The 16,245-nt window shown below is 27.3% G+C and overlaps 1 protein-coding gene across 1 annotated transcript; it reads right to left on the bottom strand.

The window, feature by feature from the left end:
- Positions 1-5,837: 5,837 nt before the first annotated feature.
- LOC145841265 (ectonucleotide pyrophosphatase/phosphodiesterase family member 7-like) lies at positions 5,838-13,015 on the bottom strand. Its single transcript, XM_082948631.1, has 9 exons — positions 12,891-13,015; positions 11,754-11,884; positions 10,045-10,193; positions 9,390-9,578; positions 8,745-8,890; positions 8,176-8,348; positions 7,924-8,048; positions 6,687-6,785; positions 5,838-6,056 (listed from the first exon to the last, which is right to left on the bottom strand). The coding sequence occupies exons 1-9, from the start codon at positions 13,013-13,015 to the stop codon at positions 5,838-5,840; spliced, it is 1,356 nt and encodes a 451-aa protein (XP_082804757.1).
- Positions 13,016-16,245: the final 3,230 nt, after the last annotated feature.

Here is a 16,245-nt window from a genome sequence, read left to right as displayed (position 1 = left end):
CCTAGAAGCACTTGTTCTTGTTGAAAAGATTGCTCTTTTGAGACGATCTTCTTAACATCTTGGAATTCCTTCATTACGAATTGACTTTGAGATATTCTAGCGTCTCCTGTATTATCTTTTTTTCAAAAACTTCACTTTCAAAGTTATACTCAAAATTTATATAAAACAAGTATGTTAAGAATTTGTTTTAATGTTGTTTAAATTGCGATAGTTAAAAAATTAGTTTAACTACCATTCAAACATTCACTACTTTATTTTACAGGGTTTTTAAACAAAGCAATGCTTCATTCTAAATTCTTTCGAGTAGAGATCGTCATATCTAAGATTTAATTTACAACTTTAATCTCTATAGAACCTAGAGCGAAACATTGTTTTGTATAAAAAATCATTCAAACAAAATCTTGAAAGTTTACCTCCTTCTATGTATACCAGCTGTTAAATATTTATTGTTCAGTTCAGAAATAATTTACAACTTTTTTAAAATACAAAACTTTAAAACAAAGTAAAAACTATTAATAAAATAAAAAACATTAGTTAACAAACCGTTAACTGAGGATGTGTCTAATTTTTCTTTAGTAGGTTGAAACTTGTCCGAATCTTTATTTTGGGAACTTTTTCCAAGTTCTACAAGGACCTTAGCAAGTTTCATATTGTTGTTTTCCCTATAACTGTTGTCATTGACCTCTGAAACAACTGAAATATGTTCTGATATGTCCGTCTGGATTGAGCTGTAGGACTTATCTTCTGTAACTTGTATTTTTTCTTTAATAATATCTGCTTCTTGTTGAGAGGCTGCAATTTGGTTTTCAAATCTCGATCCACCGCCGAGAGTTGCCGGGTTTTTATCACGTGACTCTGGTAATTTTATCCCTGCACTGTTGCTTCTTTCAGAAACTTCACTTTCGAAATTTGCTACAAATTGATATACAATAAGTTTTGTAATGCTAAGTTGTGATAGTTTACAAAACAATTTAAGCTTTATTTTTTAATATTCAAGATTATTTAAAATATTTTTTAAACAAATGTTGTGTTCTATGTCCACTGACTGTCTTTAGAAAACCTGGAGTTTAAAATTGTTTTGTAGTAAAAACCTGTTTTATAGAATCTTTACAATTTACCTTTATATGTTTACAAGTAGAGCAGTTTTTTTTGTTTATTTTAGAGACAACAACATCATTTAAATGTAAAATATTTTGAACGCAATTTGTTATTAAAGAAAAAGCTACCGAAAATCTAAGAAAAAATTAACAAACCGTAAATTGTGGTTCGCTCAGCATTTTCTTTAGTTGATGGGAACTTGTCCAAATCATTATTTTGGTAATTTGCAAGGACCGTACGGCATTTCATGTTGTTGTTTGCGCCATAACTGCTGTCATTCTTCTTTGAAACCACAGATGCGCATTCTGATTCGTCCGTCAAAATTTCGTCCCATATGCTTTGCAGATGTGTTTCTGCTTGTTGGGAGCCTGCAACTTGGTTTTCAAATCTTGTTACACCGCCGAGAGTTGCCGGGTTTTTATCACGTGATTCGTCTTCTATTTTTGTCACCATTGAATCTATAAGCTCTTGTTCTTGTTGAGGAGATTGTTCTTTGGAGACAATCTTCTCAACACCTATGAATTCCTCCAATTCACATGCATTTTGAGCTTTCTTAGCGTCTTCTGCGTTATTTTTTAAAAACCTTTACTTTCAAAACTTTACTATCTTGTATGATAAGTTATGTTTAGAATTCGTATCAAAGTTTTGTTATGCTAGTTAGTATTAGTTTACAAAATTGTTTAACAAGCATTCAAATATTCAAGACTTTATTTAGCAGGTTTTTTATACAAAACAATGCTTCATTTAAGTTTTATTGAGTAGAGATCGTCATATCTAAGATTCATTTTACATCTAAATATCTCTACACACCTTAGAGCGAAACAAAGCTTTGTATTAAGAATCTTTTAAGCAAAAATTTGAAAATCTACCTCCTTATATGTATACTAGTTATTAAATATTTTTTTTTCAATATGGGAATTAATTAAAATATCATTTAAATACAAAATGTTTTATTGGTGTTTTGATTTTAAAGAAAAAAATAAAATTAAATAAAAATAATTATTAACAAACCATAAACTGCAGTTGGCTCTGAATTTTCGTTAATTGATTGACTCTTGTCCAAATCATTGTTTTGAGAACTTTTTCCGAGTTTTACAAAGAGCTTACTACTTTTAATACTGCACTTGTCGCCATTGCTGTTGTTTATGCCTTTTGAAACAACAGAAACACATTCTGATACGTCCGTTAGAACTTCGTCTTTCAAGACAATTTGCTGAATATTTTCTTCATTTTGGAATGCACTGTTTTTGGGTGCAAGTTGCTCCTCGATGCTCGATTCAACACTGAGAGTTGTCTGGTTATTCTCTTGTAATTCGCTTTCTACAATTTTTGTCGACATTGACCCTAGAAGCTCTCGTTCTTTTGAGACAATCTTCGTAACATCTGGGAGTTCCTTCAGTACGAACGCATTTTGAGCTCTCTTTGCATCTATTGCATTATTTCTTTGAGAAACTTCACTTTTGAAATTTTCTACAAATTCATAAACATTATTTTGGTTTAGAATTAGTTTTAGTGCTTTGTTTTGCCATGTTGTAATAGTTTAAAAGAAAGTTTTAGCTATCAATTAAGTATTTAAGAACTTTGATTTAAAAGGAAAAAATAAAACTGAAAATATCAATTAACAAACCGTAAACTGCAGTTGGCTCTGAATTTTCGTTAATTGATTGTCTTTTGTCCAAATCGTTACTTTGAGAGCTTTTTCCAAGTTTTACAAAGAGCTTGCCACTTTTAATACTGTTGTTGTCGCCATTGCTGTTGTTATTGCCTTTTGAAAAAACAGAGACACATTCTGATACGTCCGTTAGATTTTCTTCTTCTAAGAAAATTTGCTGAATACTTTCTTCATTTTGGAATGCACTGTTCTTGTGTGCAACTTGGTTTTCAAATCTCGATTCAACGTTAAGAGTTTTCTGGTTATTCTCTTGTAACTCTCTTTCTACATTTTTTGTCACCATTGAATCTATAAGGTCTTGTTGAAAAGATTGTTTTTTTGAGACAATTTTCTCAACATCTGGGAATTTCTTCATTACGAATGAACTTTGAGGCTTCTTAGCATCTCTTGCATTATTTCTTTCTGAAATTTAACACTTTTAATTTTCTAAACATTTATATTCATTACTTTTTTTTTAGAATTAGTTTTAGTGCTCTGCTTTGCCAAGTTATGATAGTCAAAAAAAATTGTAGCTATGTTTTAATTATTAAAGACTTTATTTAACAATTTTTTTACAAAACAATGCTTCATTCTGAGTTCTCTAGAGTCTACAGATCGTCATTTTTAAGATTTAATTTACAACTGAAGATCTCTTTAAGAACCTACAGGGATTTTTTTTTCTAAGAATCTGGTAAATACGAATATTTAAAGTTTACCTCCTTGTATGTTTATAAGTTGAGAGGCTTTTCTTGTTCAACTCAGAAACTAACTACAGTATTATTGAAGTATAACTGTTCAAAATATAGTTTTAATTGTTTGCTAATAAAAGATCCTAGTAAAGTAACTTCACTGGAATATAAATAAAAACAAATTATACAGTAATCTTCCTTTATTCTACCAACATATGTTTCTGTGTGTCAACGAATCAACACACTTCAACTGGGTTGTTAATAGGAAAGATAACTCATCAACTTATCTTTCCTATTAACAACCCAGCTGAAGTGTGTTGATTCGTTGACACACAGAAACATATGTTGGTAGAATAAAGGAAGATTACTGTATAATTTGTTTTTATTATTGAAGTATAAATGTTTTAATTGCACTTTAAATTTAAAGAAAAAATAAAAACAAAATTGACAAACCATCAACTGAAGTTTGCTCTGAACTTTCATTAATTGATTGACTTTTGTCCAAGTCGTTGTTTTGAGAGCTTTTTCCGAGTTTTACAAAGAGCTTACTACTTTTAATACTGCTCTTGTCGCCATAGCTGTTGTCATTGCCTTTTGAAACAACAGAAGCACATTCTGATACGTCCGTCAGAATTTCTTCTTTCAAGACAATTTGATGAATACTTTCTTCTTTTTGGAATGCACTGTTTTCGTTTTCAATTTGCTCCTCGATGCTCGATTCAACACTGAGAGTTGTCTCGCTTTCTACAACTTTTGTCGACATTGTCTCCGTGAGCTGACCGACTGATGTATTGATTTCCATTTTCGCTTTCAAGAAGTACTAATTTATGGAATATTTGTTTTTATAAAGTTTAAGCATATTTAAGAACCTCAAATTAAAATAAAATGACGTAGCGCTTGGTAAAGGTTGCTATGAAAAATAATTTTAATAGAATTTTCTGATATACAACAATATATCTAGATTTGGAACATTTGACTTTTGCCATTTAAAAGCTTTTAATATAAGTTTATACTTTGGTACGAAAAAAACCCAACATTTTTTTAGCATAGACTTTTTAACATCTATTTATTATTAGTTGTAGTTTAAAATTATTTTAAAATGAAACTAAAATTCTGTCATTTTGATACATTTATATACTATTTTTAAAATACCATTTGTTTGAATTTAATACTTATTCAAAATATACATGATTGAAAGAGTTTTAATCTACTATAAAGACTAACTATAAAGAGTTTTGCAGAAACAGAGTTTTTGTTTAAAGATTTATACTCGTATTTAAAACTTCATAAAAACCTAAAAAGTTATTTGGATAAAAACAAAATCTATCAGTAGTTCTTTTTAATGTTTTTGTAGAAAAAGTTTTACGTAATATTCGTTCTAAGAAAAAGTTTCACTTAAATAAATAGAAACTGTAGATATGTTTTAGTCAAGCTAGAAAACTTTTTACCTTTTAAAAGTGTTACCTTTAAAATTGTAAAACGTAACTATTCTTTTTATTAAACTTACAGTAGGCTTACTAATTTTAGAACAAAACAACTTAAACACTAAAAAATATTATGTACACAATATAATTTATATGAATGGATGTCCCATGCTTAGTTTTAAACGTAATTTTGTAATTTTCAAACTTTAAGGTATATCCAAGCAAAAGCTGTTTATTGTAAACTTTTGGGAAGTTTTTATACATGTGTTAATCTTGAATGTACACATAAAACAGTTTAATTATGGAAGTAAAGAACCATTGAAAAAATTAGAAGCTGTTTAAAACTAAACAACTAAATGCATGATTTTTTTTATTTCATAGTTTTAATGTGTGGTGTCAATAATCCTTAAGTCATTTTTTACTATACAATGCTTTTTATTAAGTTAAACAAGATTTTTTGAGAAAAGAATGTTACAGTTTGTTCTGTTAAGTAAATTTTTTTTATTAAGACAAATAAAGGCGTTAGCTACTTATTCGTTAGATATTTGACGTAAAGATAATTTATAAAACAAATAATGATGCAAAAGATAAACTTTAACAATATTCTCAAACACATCACATTATTTTTTGTAAACAAAACATATTTAAACTGTTAATGAATAGAGAATGCTACTAGCCGAAACCTTATGATTATTAGAGTCGCAAGTGACTCCGAGGCAGTACCTGTTCCGACGGTGCTACCAGGCCCTCCAAGCGGACAAATTAATAAAAAAGAATGTTTTGATATCGGTTGAAAAAGTAAAGTATAAACAGTATAATATTAAATTTCACAAAATACAAAATAGGTTTTTTTAATTTTATTGCGTTTTAACATAGTAACAGAAATAAGTAAAAGTTAAATTTTACTGACAATAATGACAAATGCTAATAAAAAACCATGCAGTACCTTCAAATAAACAAAACTAAAAAAAAAATTCAGTACGAGTTAATTAAAAAGTACACGGAAGCAATTATGACGTAAATGGCACTCAAAGGTTTTGTGACGTCACTGTTGCTTTCCTTCTCGTCAAACTCCAGCAGGGTGTGCTTGAGAACATCCAGTGACCCGTTGTTGGGGTGGGGTTGCAACCCTAGCAGGTGGCACATCAGCGGGTAGATGTTGACGTTTTCGAACCCTTCTTGTTTGTAGCCTTTCTGCATCAATTGAAAATGTTTAAATTGCATCCTAAGTTCATACAAAATGTTTTTATACCTGTTTTTTTTTCTGTTTCAATGGAAACAATATTTCAATACTAACTTTTTATTTGAACCACATTGAAAATTTAGTTTACAATAACAAAACAGTTTGCTTTTTATTATTTAGAAATTTTTTATACTCACTTACTTAAAACAAGTTGTAAGTTGAAAGAATACTTTTAATTTTCTGCTTAAATTAAAACTTTATAGATTATGTATTTACTTTAAAAACTTTATAAAATATGTACTTAAATTAAAACTTTATAGAATATGTACTCAATTTAAAACTTTATAGAATATGTACTTACTTTAAAACTATATAGAATATGTACTTAAATTAAAACTTTATAGAATATGTACTAAATTTAAAAACTTTATAGAATATGTACTTAAATTAAAACTTTATAGAATATGTACTTACTTTAAAACTTAATAGAATTTTTACTTACTTTAAAACTTTATAAAGTATGTATTTAAATAAAACTTTATAGAATATGTACTTACTTTAAAACTTTATAGAATAGGTACTTAATCTAAAACTTTATAGAATATGTACTTTAATTAAAACTTTATAGAATATGTACTAACTTTGAAACTGGGTCCGAAGCTGTAGTATGAGGCCCTCATATTTTCCAACCCGTTGTCATATCCGTGTTCCCCAGTGTTCGGGTGAAAACCAGTGAAAAACTAAAAAAAAAAAAATAAAATGTTGTGAAATAAAAATTTAGCTGAAAAAATTGGTTTGAACATAGTTGAAATTAATGTATAACTGTTCATTTAATAATTTTATATATGTATTTTATTAAACAGACATTTACAAATGTGGTAGCTTTCAAAATAAAGTTTCCTGCAAAAAAAAATCTAGTGAGTTAGTTTGTTACTTATAAAAGACCGCCGACTCTTCATACAATGTCTACTTATTTGTTTTGTTTTTATAACAAGATACAACCAGATATTTCAGTCATGATAAAATTAACGAGATGTTGATTTTTTTATTCAAAAATGGAACACTGCACAAAAAAATTCAAAAATAAACAGTTGAAAACATGCACCTGTAAATGTAAACAAAGGATACATGTTTACTATTTGTTTAGTTCTGTTTTATTTGTAAAGTCTTTATGTGTTTGTTTAAACTTTAATGGTAGTCTTTATGAAGTTTGATACTTTATAAGAAAATAAGAAAGTTTTAATATGATGTCTTATTTTAAATATCATTTTAAAAGTCAGTGGAGTCTATAAGATAATTAAAAAATAAAGTTTTATAAAATGATAACAAATTCATATCTAAAAAGGGCTAGCTTAAATAAGTATAGAATAACTGTTTTGCTTTTATTATGTTTTTACTAAAAAGCATTGATATTTAGAAACTAATTAATTCTACATCCACTAGAAACTTTAAGTTATATAAATTTTTCAAGTCTACTAAAAATGATTTATAAACCAATGTTCAAAAATTTTGGTTAGAAGAAGTAAGGTATATTTAAAAAATAATTGTTATCGAGTTACACACCAAAACTTTAAATGTAACATAAAACTGGAAAAATAAACGAAATAGTATTTGTAAGACAAAATGGAACTACCAACTATGTATAAAAAAAGGTTCAAATTTAGTTATTTATAAATATAACAATTTAAGAAATGTTTAAACAATTTTTTTTAAGTTTAAGGTAAATAGCTTTAATATAGTTAAGGGTTTAAAGTTTACAGTTACATTTCAAACAATACAAAGTCTTCTATATAAGCTATGTTTTAAATGCTACTACAAGTCATAACTATGTACCATTAGTCGTATTATACAATAAAATAAATTTTTATTAACACTAACAGAGTAACAAGAGTATCCGGGTTTCGCAAACACGACAATATTTGTGATTCTGTCGTTATTCCTGTAGTGGTATCTTTCAGGAATTTCTTCTTTCAAATACACATCCATGCTAATGCTGTTCCCAGCTGTATATACAATGTTTATAAGAAAAAAAGTTCAAGCTTACACAAATTTTATTTCGCACCATCATAAAACAACAGTTACTAAAACAAGCTGAACTTAAGTTTAAATAAATTTATTAAATTGTAAAACCTCTGAGGGCATCGGCAACTTCTCTCTCGTGTCCCAGCTTGGCTTGAATCAGCGCGAGTGGCCCGTATGCGAACTGGAAGTCGATCAGGTCCTGGTCCACGTAGGTCGACAGGGAAATCGCATTCGGGTCGTTTCGCTTCACACTCTTGTCAATCGTGTCGAACCCGTGGTCGCTAAACGTTAATAAAATAATAAAACATTAACTAAAAGTAAATATAAATCACGTTCTCATTTAATTGAAATTTATGATACAGCATAATGTTTCAGAATGTTCACTTTAGTTACAGAAATTAAACGCTTGCATTTTAAATACTTGGAATATAAAAAATTTAATGTAAAATTCTAAAAATTAACCTTGCATAAATTAGTTATAATATTAGTGTTTTGGATAGAAAAAAATTAAAATTAACTTTGTGATAACAATATTCAATGTTAAATCTAAGTTTATAGTAAAGCTAAAAACTTCAAGATGCTTGCTTTTGGTTTTAGAAATAAAACACTTGTATTTTAAATGTTTTAAGTTCAAAAAGTTTAATATAGAAGTTAAATATGGGTAATAAAGTTTAAACCTGGTGATAATCACATTTAAAGTTTCTTCCAAATTGTTGTACTTGATAGAATCTAACAAGTAGTTGATTGTTCTGTCCACTTTCGGCATCATTGTTTCAGCAATACCCTTATCATTCGGTCCTTTTTTGTGACTTGTCTTATCTGGCTGTATAAAATAATATATTTTCTTTTTGAAAAATTTATTTTAACAAGTTAAATTTGAATTAGATTATTTTTAGTAAGTAAAAAGATTGCAGTAACTTAAAATACTATCTTAAAGTTTAAGTATAGTTTTAAGATGTTGAAAAAAAATATTTGTTTATTTAAAAAAAAATGTCAAAATGATAAAAACAAAATTTATCACATAGAGCTTTATTTAAAAAGTAATAAACGCAATAAAAACTATAATTGCCACAAAAATCCCATACAAAACTCATTTGTTAAAATTCTTCTATAAAATTAAACTGTTTATAGAAAGCATTAATTAACCTTGTAAGAATACAAAGCGGTCATGTCGATATAAAATTGACCTTTGAAACTAAATTATTTAAAAGGGAAAAGTAAATCAAAGTTTCTGTTGTACGTTTGTTATGTTTAATCGTCCCAAATATTTAAGTTAGAAGTAGAAAATAACGATTATTCTTGAAATCATTTGTTTTTGAAACCTCGTTGAAGTAGAGAGCGATCATGTCGTAATCCCGGTCTACGAGCCACTCCATGGTGAGATCGACGTACCTCATCCACGCCTCCTCATCGTTGGGGAGTCCCGCCTCGTCCAAGATCGAATCGTTGATCGACACCCCGTCGTAGGTTGAGTTGGTGCCGGGGAACAGTATCCCGCCGCTTTTCAACCCCTTTGTTTGTAAGGAAAGAGTTATTTCAAGCGTTGATTGTACTTGTTTATTGTAACACTTTACAAAAAATGAATGTGTTGTTAGATGGTATTAGATTATTACAAAAGGTAAAATAAAAGCATACTAAGGTAAAATAAATAGCTTTACCTTAAAATATTTTTTGCAAGCATTATTTATTACAAATAGAGTTTTGTCTAGGTGAAGAAATTTTTTGTTTTAGTATATAGTATGATGTTATCATAACAAATACCTATTCTAAACATTTTACTCCTATTAAAAAAAAAACTTGACTGTAAACCTGCAAAACGTTACAAGAAACTAAAAGTAACTAATTATTAAAAACATAACAGTACATTGAATTGTTGACAAACTCCACGTTTTAACATTTTTTATAAATAATTTATTAACCGATAAGTGCAAAAAAAAAATCTAACTAAGTTAAAACAGTTTAAAAAACAATTAACACCTGGTTGACTGCAGTTATCCATATGGGTTCCGCCCCATTATCCCACCAGTCATTGTTCATGAGAGCGGTAAAAAATGAGGACAGCTTGTAACCAGTGCTTATGTTGTAATCGCAGTTGTGAGTTACCCCGTGAGATTCCACGTACTGACCTTTTTGACGTATTATTTGTTTTTGACGTATGTGTTTATTTTAAAGTATTTGTAATTTGTATAATCCTTAAATTTCAATTTAAAATCAGTTTCAATTAATTTGTTTATAAATTATTATTAACTAATAAACTATAACTTTGTGTAGTAATTTTATAATATATAGTAATTATGTGCTATTAGTCAGTCACAGCCTTATACTAAAGTTGTTTAAAGCCTGTTTTTTATTTAGTACTTAACACATCAAGTTTCATAAAGTAGTTTTTATAAATCGGTTTTAGGGATTTTACCATAGTTAGGAGAACTGATGCACAACGAACTATAACTAATCTAATGTGTTATTGTTATGCTACAAAGGAAATCACTAAAAAAGTTGAAGCTCTTAATGCTGAACTTTCTATTTAATTCATTCCTTTCTAAGTGTTCTTATGCTTTTTTAGTCTATTATATTACACGAAGTCATTTTTAGCTTAAAGTTATTGATAGATAAATTAATATAAAATTGTTTTTATAACAAATATTCAAATTATAAACTACTAAATCAAAAAATTTAAAACGGTATGTGTTATTTTAATAAAGTTGATTTAAAAACTACCGATTTAAAGTAACAAAATCATATAAATAAAATAAAACTGCTTTATTACTCATACCAGTAGCGATGGGCATGTGATTGGGTGAGGTTTGTGTCGCTTTCCGACCAAGGAAAAGGGTTTGGGGTAACAGTGATGGTACAAATTAAAAAAAAAGTTAATATAAAAACCGTATTACTCATACCAGTGGCGATGGATGTATGATTTGGTGAGGTTTGTGTCGCTTTCCGACCAAGGGTAAGCGCTACAACACTAAAAACGCTATAGAATACATACATGTCGAAATTATCTCTCAGGAGTGCATAACTAAGTTTAAATTAATACTTTAAAGTATTAATTTAAACTTAGTTATGCACTCCTGAGAGATAATTTCGACATGTATGTATTCTATAGCTTTTTTAGTGTCGTAAAGATTAAACGAATTAAATACATCAAAATTGTAACATTTAGCGCGTTAAAGCTTTTAATTTGACAAAAAGCTGCATGTAAAATTGATCCTAATGGAAGCTGTAGCTTCAAAAACCAAAATCATACAATTTTATGTTTCAAAAATTTGCATAACTTGTTGTTACTATTGACTACATTAAGTGTTTGATTTAATGAATATAAATGTTTTTGAGTTAAATTGTGATTTTTTTTACTTATTTTTAATGAATGTTTTCTGGGTTCACACAAGTGGCAACACATAAAGAATTATAGGGGGAGTGGAGCAAAATAAATTGCGTTGTATACACTTATCACTCGTACTTCAACATTCCATTTTTAATGTATTAACATAACTGCAGAGTTTCAGGTTAAATTCAATAACATTAGAGGTAGCTGTGTTCCCGCTAGGACGTTATCAAGCGTCATTTCATATGTTTAAATTTTTGTAGATTCGTAATTTTTTTGAGCTAGCTACGTCCTTGGTTAGGGGTAACAGTGATAGTACAAATTTAAAAAAATAATAATACAAAAACAGTATTACTCATACCAGTGGCGATGGACATGTGATTGGGGGAGGTTTGTGTCGGCATGGCTGCTTTCATGTACTCGGCCTTCACCCCGTTCTCCTCCAAATATTTGAAACTGGTCAGATCGGGTCTTCGCGACGCGTAGTCCCATCTGGCGAATAAAAATTCATATTTTGTAATAACCTTTAAAAGTCAGTTTGTACGTAATTGTTGTCATTGTCTCTTTATTTGAGTTAGATAATTTAGCAACTTGTATAGCTAAATCCCGACTTTAATCTAAACAAAAAATTAAAAACTTTTTGTTGTTTTAATAGTTTTTTTGTGTTTTTTGTTACGTTTAATTAACATTTGTCTAAATTCTATAACAGTATAAAGCTTTAAAGTAATCTACTACGTTTTGATAAATTTTAAATTACAAAAATTTAAAATAAACCATTGTAATGCTGTCTTCAAAACATACAAAATGAGAATATTATAAAACTAAAAATCTTTAACACACACACAGCTTTTATATACAATTTATATTAACTTGCACTTTAACAGATAATTTCCAATTTTGCATATATTTTTACTAAATAGAACTAGTAAATGAAATGTTCTAAAGTATTATATTTTTAATTAAAATTTTTGCTTTTATAAAAAATTATTTTTTCAGAATTTATTTCATTGTTATTTTAGACATAGTTAAAAGTTGTACGAAGTTGTTTTTTCATATTAAAAAAAATTGATCTAAAGTTCTGCTATTAGCTTAAGAAATACTTATCTAGTAAACTTTTAATAATGAGTTTCTTAATATGCAATGTAAAAAGGGTCCTAATAAAAAAGTATTTCATTAAGATTTTTTTTATACGCTAACTTTAAAAGCACTCACACCAAACTAAACTAAATTTCTCTTTTTGAAAGTCGTAAGATCACTGTTAAACTAATGTTTAGGTTTATAAACATTGGATTATGTATATGCTTTAAATTAATAACTTAAATTTCTTGTGTTGATAAAAAAAAAATATTTGATAGAATGTAAAGCAGAGTTTCTGATATCGTCCGCTTGAAGGTTATTTTGGGGAAATGAATGATCTCTTTTAAACTTTTTTTTTTAAATGTAGGAAGATAATAGACTTTGAGTTGGAAAGTAATAAGTGAAAAACAAACAAACTGACCTCAGCCCATCAAACGAAATTAAAAGTAGTTTGTGTTTAGCAGAGCTTCTGTTTATTTTCACATAGGAGAAGGAAATTTTCACTACGTTGAATAACAGAAAAAGTATCATAAAGTTTTTAGTCATGATGCTTAAGTCATAAGTTTAATGAACTTTAACAAGCTTCTACAACAGATAATATTTATTATTCATAAAGTTTGTATTAAAGTTCAATCTACATACTAAAACAAATAAAGTTATGACTTTAAACTACACTATCTAACTTATTAAAAAACTTAGCTTTTGAGCTAAGATTAATTTTTAAGTCGAGTAGTTATATAGTAAAATACATTTAAAGTTGTATAAAATAGACGCTTTCTTCAAAAATAATTTAACTTTCAAATTAATTATTTTATTAAAAAAAAAATTAAATTAAAACTTAACGTCAAGTATAAATAACTTTTTTTTTACATTAAAAAGACTAAACACAGTATCTAGTTTCGAAAGCATAAATGAAATATAAATTAGTTTTTTATACTTTCTGTACTTATTTTGAAGTAAGATTTGCTGATACTACTTAACTTGAAGCTAAATAAAAAAAAGAGTTTTTTGTATTGATTTATTTAGATAGCACTTTCATGCATACAGAACAACAAAGTAGTTGTGTGATTTAAATTACACACATAAAACAAACAATCAGTTAATGATTACATTCTTTTGTTTTAATAAAAATCGTACGATTAAGTTCAGTTTTATAATTTTAAACACGTTAATGCATTGCATTTATTGTAAATTAATGATTTAATTTATTTGGTAGATTTTTAATTTTACAAAACTTTGCCGCATAAAAATTAATTTTAATTATCTAACATATGAATTTCATGTTATGTTTAAAGTTTTGTTTGCGAATAAAAAGTTTGTTCAGTATAACTACTATAAAGTCAATACTCAGTCTAATTAATAATTCAAAATTAAATTGTTTTTCTTTTATACAATTTTTATTGTTAATGTTTCTGAAACTTAATCCTCTTTTTATGTTTAATTTATAGCTTACTAAAATCCTTAAACAGTGTATTTCGTATTTTTGTCGGTAAATGTAACTTAGTTATATAAAAATGTAAATGTTACACAATTTGTTATTACTCTTTGTAGGTTTCACAGTAATTAGTCGATGATAAAGCACTTGGTTTTTTTGACAATTAAAGTTGACTTACGTTATTTTTTATAAATTAGGCCCAAACCGAAGTAAAAAAATTGCTATGACGTAAATAATGAAATTATTTTAGTTCGATAAAGTTGATTTACTTTAAATACTTTCTACAGTTTTTCAGCATAAGTTTTTTAACTTAGTGATACTTATCGTTGAACACTGGTAAACGTGACTATAAAATAAAGTTTTAGCTCTTTTTAGAATTGAAAATATGCAAGCTAAAAGTTTATAGGATCAAGTGTAAAACAGTTTAAAGCAGAAATATCAAAACTTATAACTATAATGTTTAAGTAGAATTAAGCAAGGGAAACAATTTTAATTCACCATAACAAAACAATTTAAAATTTGAAATGTTATTAGTATGTTATAAAACTGATTGGTTTTTTATTTATTTGTTTATTATACTACATTACTATTGTTTTTTTTAAATCAAACCTTAAAATTAGAAGTTATTTCGATCAAATAAACAAAAACAAAAACAAAAACATTTGAACGACAAACATAGAATTCAGTTTTAAATAGACTTGTTCTTAAAGTGTTTTTTAATTTTTAAGTAAACTTGATAGTTATAATTTTTAAAGAGCTACGTCTTAACAAAAGTAAATAAAGAAGTTTTTGTTTTAGTTTCAAGTAGTCAACTTAGATTTAAATACAAAATAATTTAAAATAAATCGCAACAAATAAGGTAATATTACAGCTTATAAATCCTCTACTCACTTAATTAAAATAATTACTCTACCGCAAACTTTAGTGTAGTAGAATCAAGTTTTTGATAGTTTTACCATTGCAGAAAAATACCAAAAAAAAAGTGATAAAAAGTAATCGAAATTAACAATCTTGCATGTCAATTGATAGTGCTTTTATTATATTTATCATTCCCATTTATAACTTTTAGTGCTATCTTTAAGAATAACTAAAATGCTCAAATATGTACAAACCAAACTAAAAATAAATACAAAACTGCAGGTTTTTAACATGTCTAGTTTTTTCGTCCTAATGTTTAGTTTAATTTAAGCTAATTCTTAACTATTTCTTACATAAATTTTAGTTTTCTTAAAATACAAAATTTCTAATGTTTTGTTCTTAAACGAGTTTTCCATAAGTATACTTATTGAAACGCAAAACTCAGTGAAATCTAAACTATTAATTAGTAGTTGATGTTGTCTATTTTAGTTTGTAGTTTTAGGGAACAATACGTTCAAAAAGTCTTTAAATTGCAAGTCACAAAACAAAGTGATTTTCTTAGAGTTTTATTTGCTGTAAACTAGCAAAACATCATTTTTAAAAGGTTAGCAAAACAAAATAAAGAGTTTAACAAGCAATACTTTTATCAAATAAAAGATTAACTTTTTTAAGATATATTTTTGTTAACATTTTTTATAAATAATAAATTAAAGTCTTTAATATCTTAATGAACAACTTGCAATGAACAACTTGTTAATCCACTTTTATTTCTAATATTCTTTAAAGTTAAACTTTTTTAAATTAGTTATCATCAGAAAAAAGTAAAAAGTTCAGAACTACAAATAATTTTTTTTTATAAACGAGTTTTAAACATTAAATTTACAAAAGTTGAAGTTTGTGTATATGGTATTAAAAAAAAATTATGGTTTTATAAACTTATTAAATTTGCGAACAAATTATTTAATAGACTTTATATAATTTACAAAGATTAATTTAGTTTACGAACGGAAATTACGGATTAATAAACGAATTTAATAGCTAATTAATGAATATTGATAAATACCATGCAAACGAAAACAAAACCAAACAAGAATATCTATTTGAGCTACACGACGCAGTATCAATACAATTTTCTTCACATTCTTTTTTTCTCCAAAACCGATTGCTATTACCTCCGCATCCTCCATAAATAAAAGTTTCACATTGACCGGAGGTTTTGTTGTAAAAGTTCATAGGCTGCCATGCTTTGCAAGGTCCGGTTTCCGCAGGCAAGTTGCAAACATTTTCCTCTTGTTGATTTTTGTCTGAACATTTATCTTCACATTGTTGCTTTGTACCAAACCGATTGCTATTACCTCCGCATCCTCCATAAATAAAAGTTTCACATTGAAAGGAGGTTTTGTTGTAAAAATTCATAGGCTGCCATGCTTTGCAAGGTCCGGTTTCGGCAGGCAAATTACAAACACTTTCCTCTTGTTGATTT

The sequence above is a fragment of the Thalia democratica genome, chromosome 7, assembly GCF_965202585.1.
Source record: "Thalia democratica chromosome 7, ktThaDemo2.hap1.1, whole genome shotgun sequence".
NCBI lineage: Eukaryota > Metazoa > Chordata > Thaliacea > Salpida > Salpidae > Thalia > Thalia democratica.
Note: the sequence above shows the minus strand (reverse complement) of the source record. Positions and strands in the feature narration are given on the sequence as shown.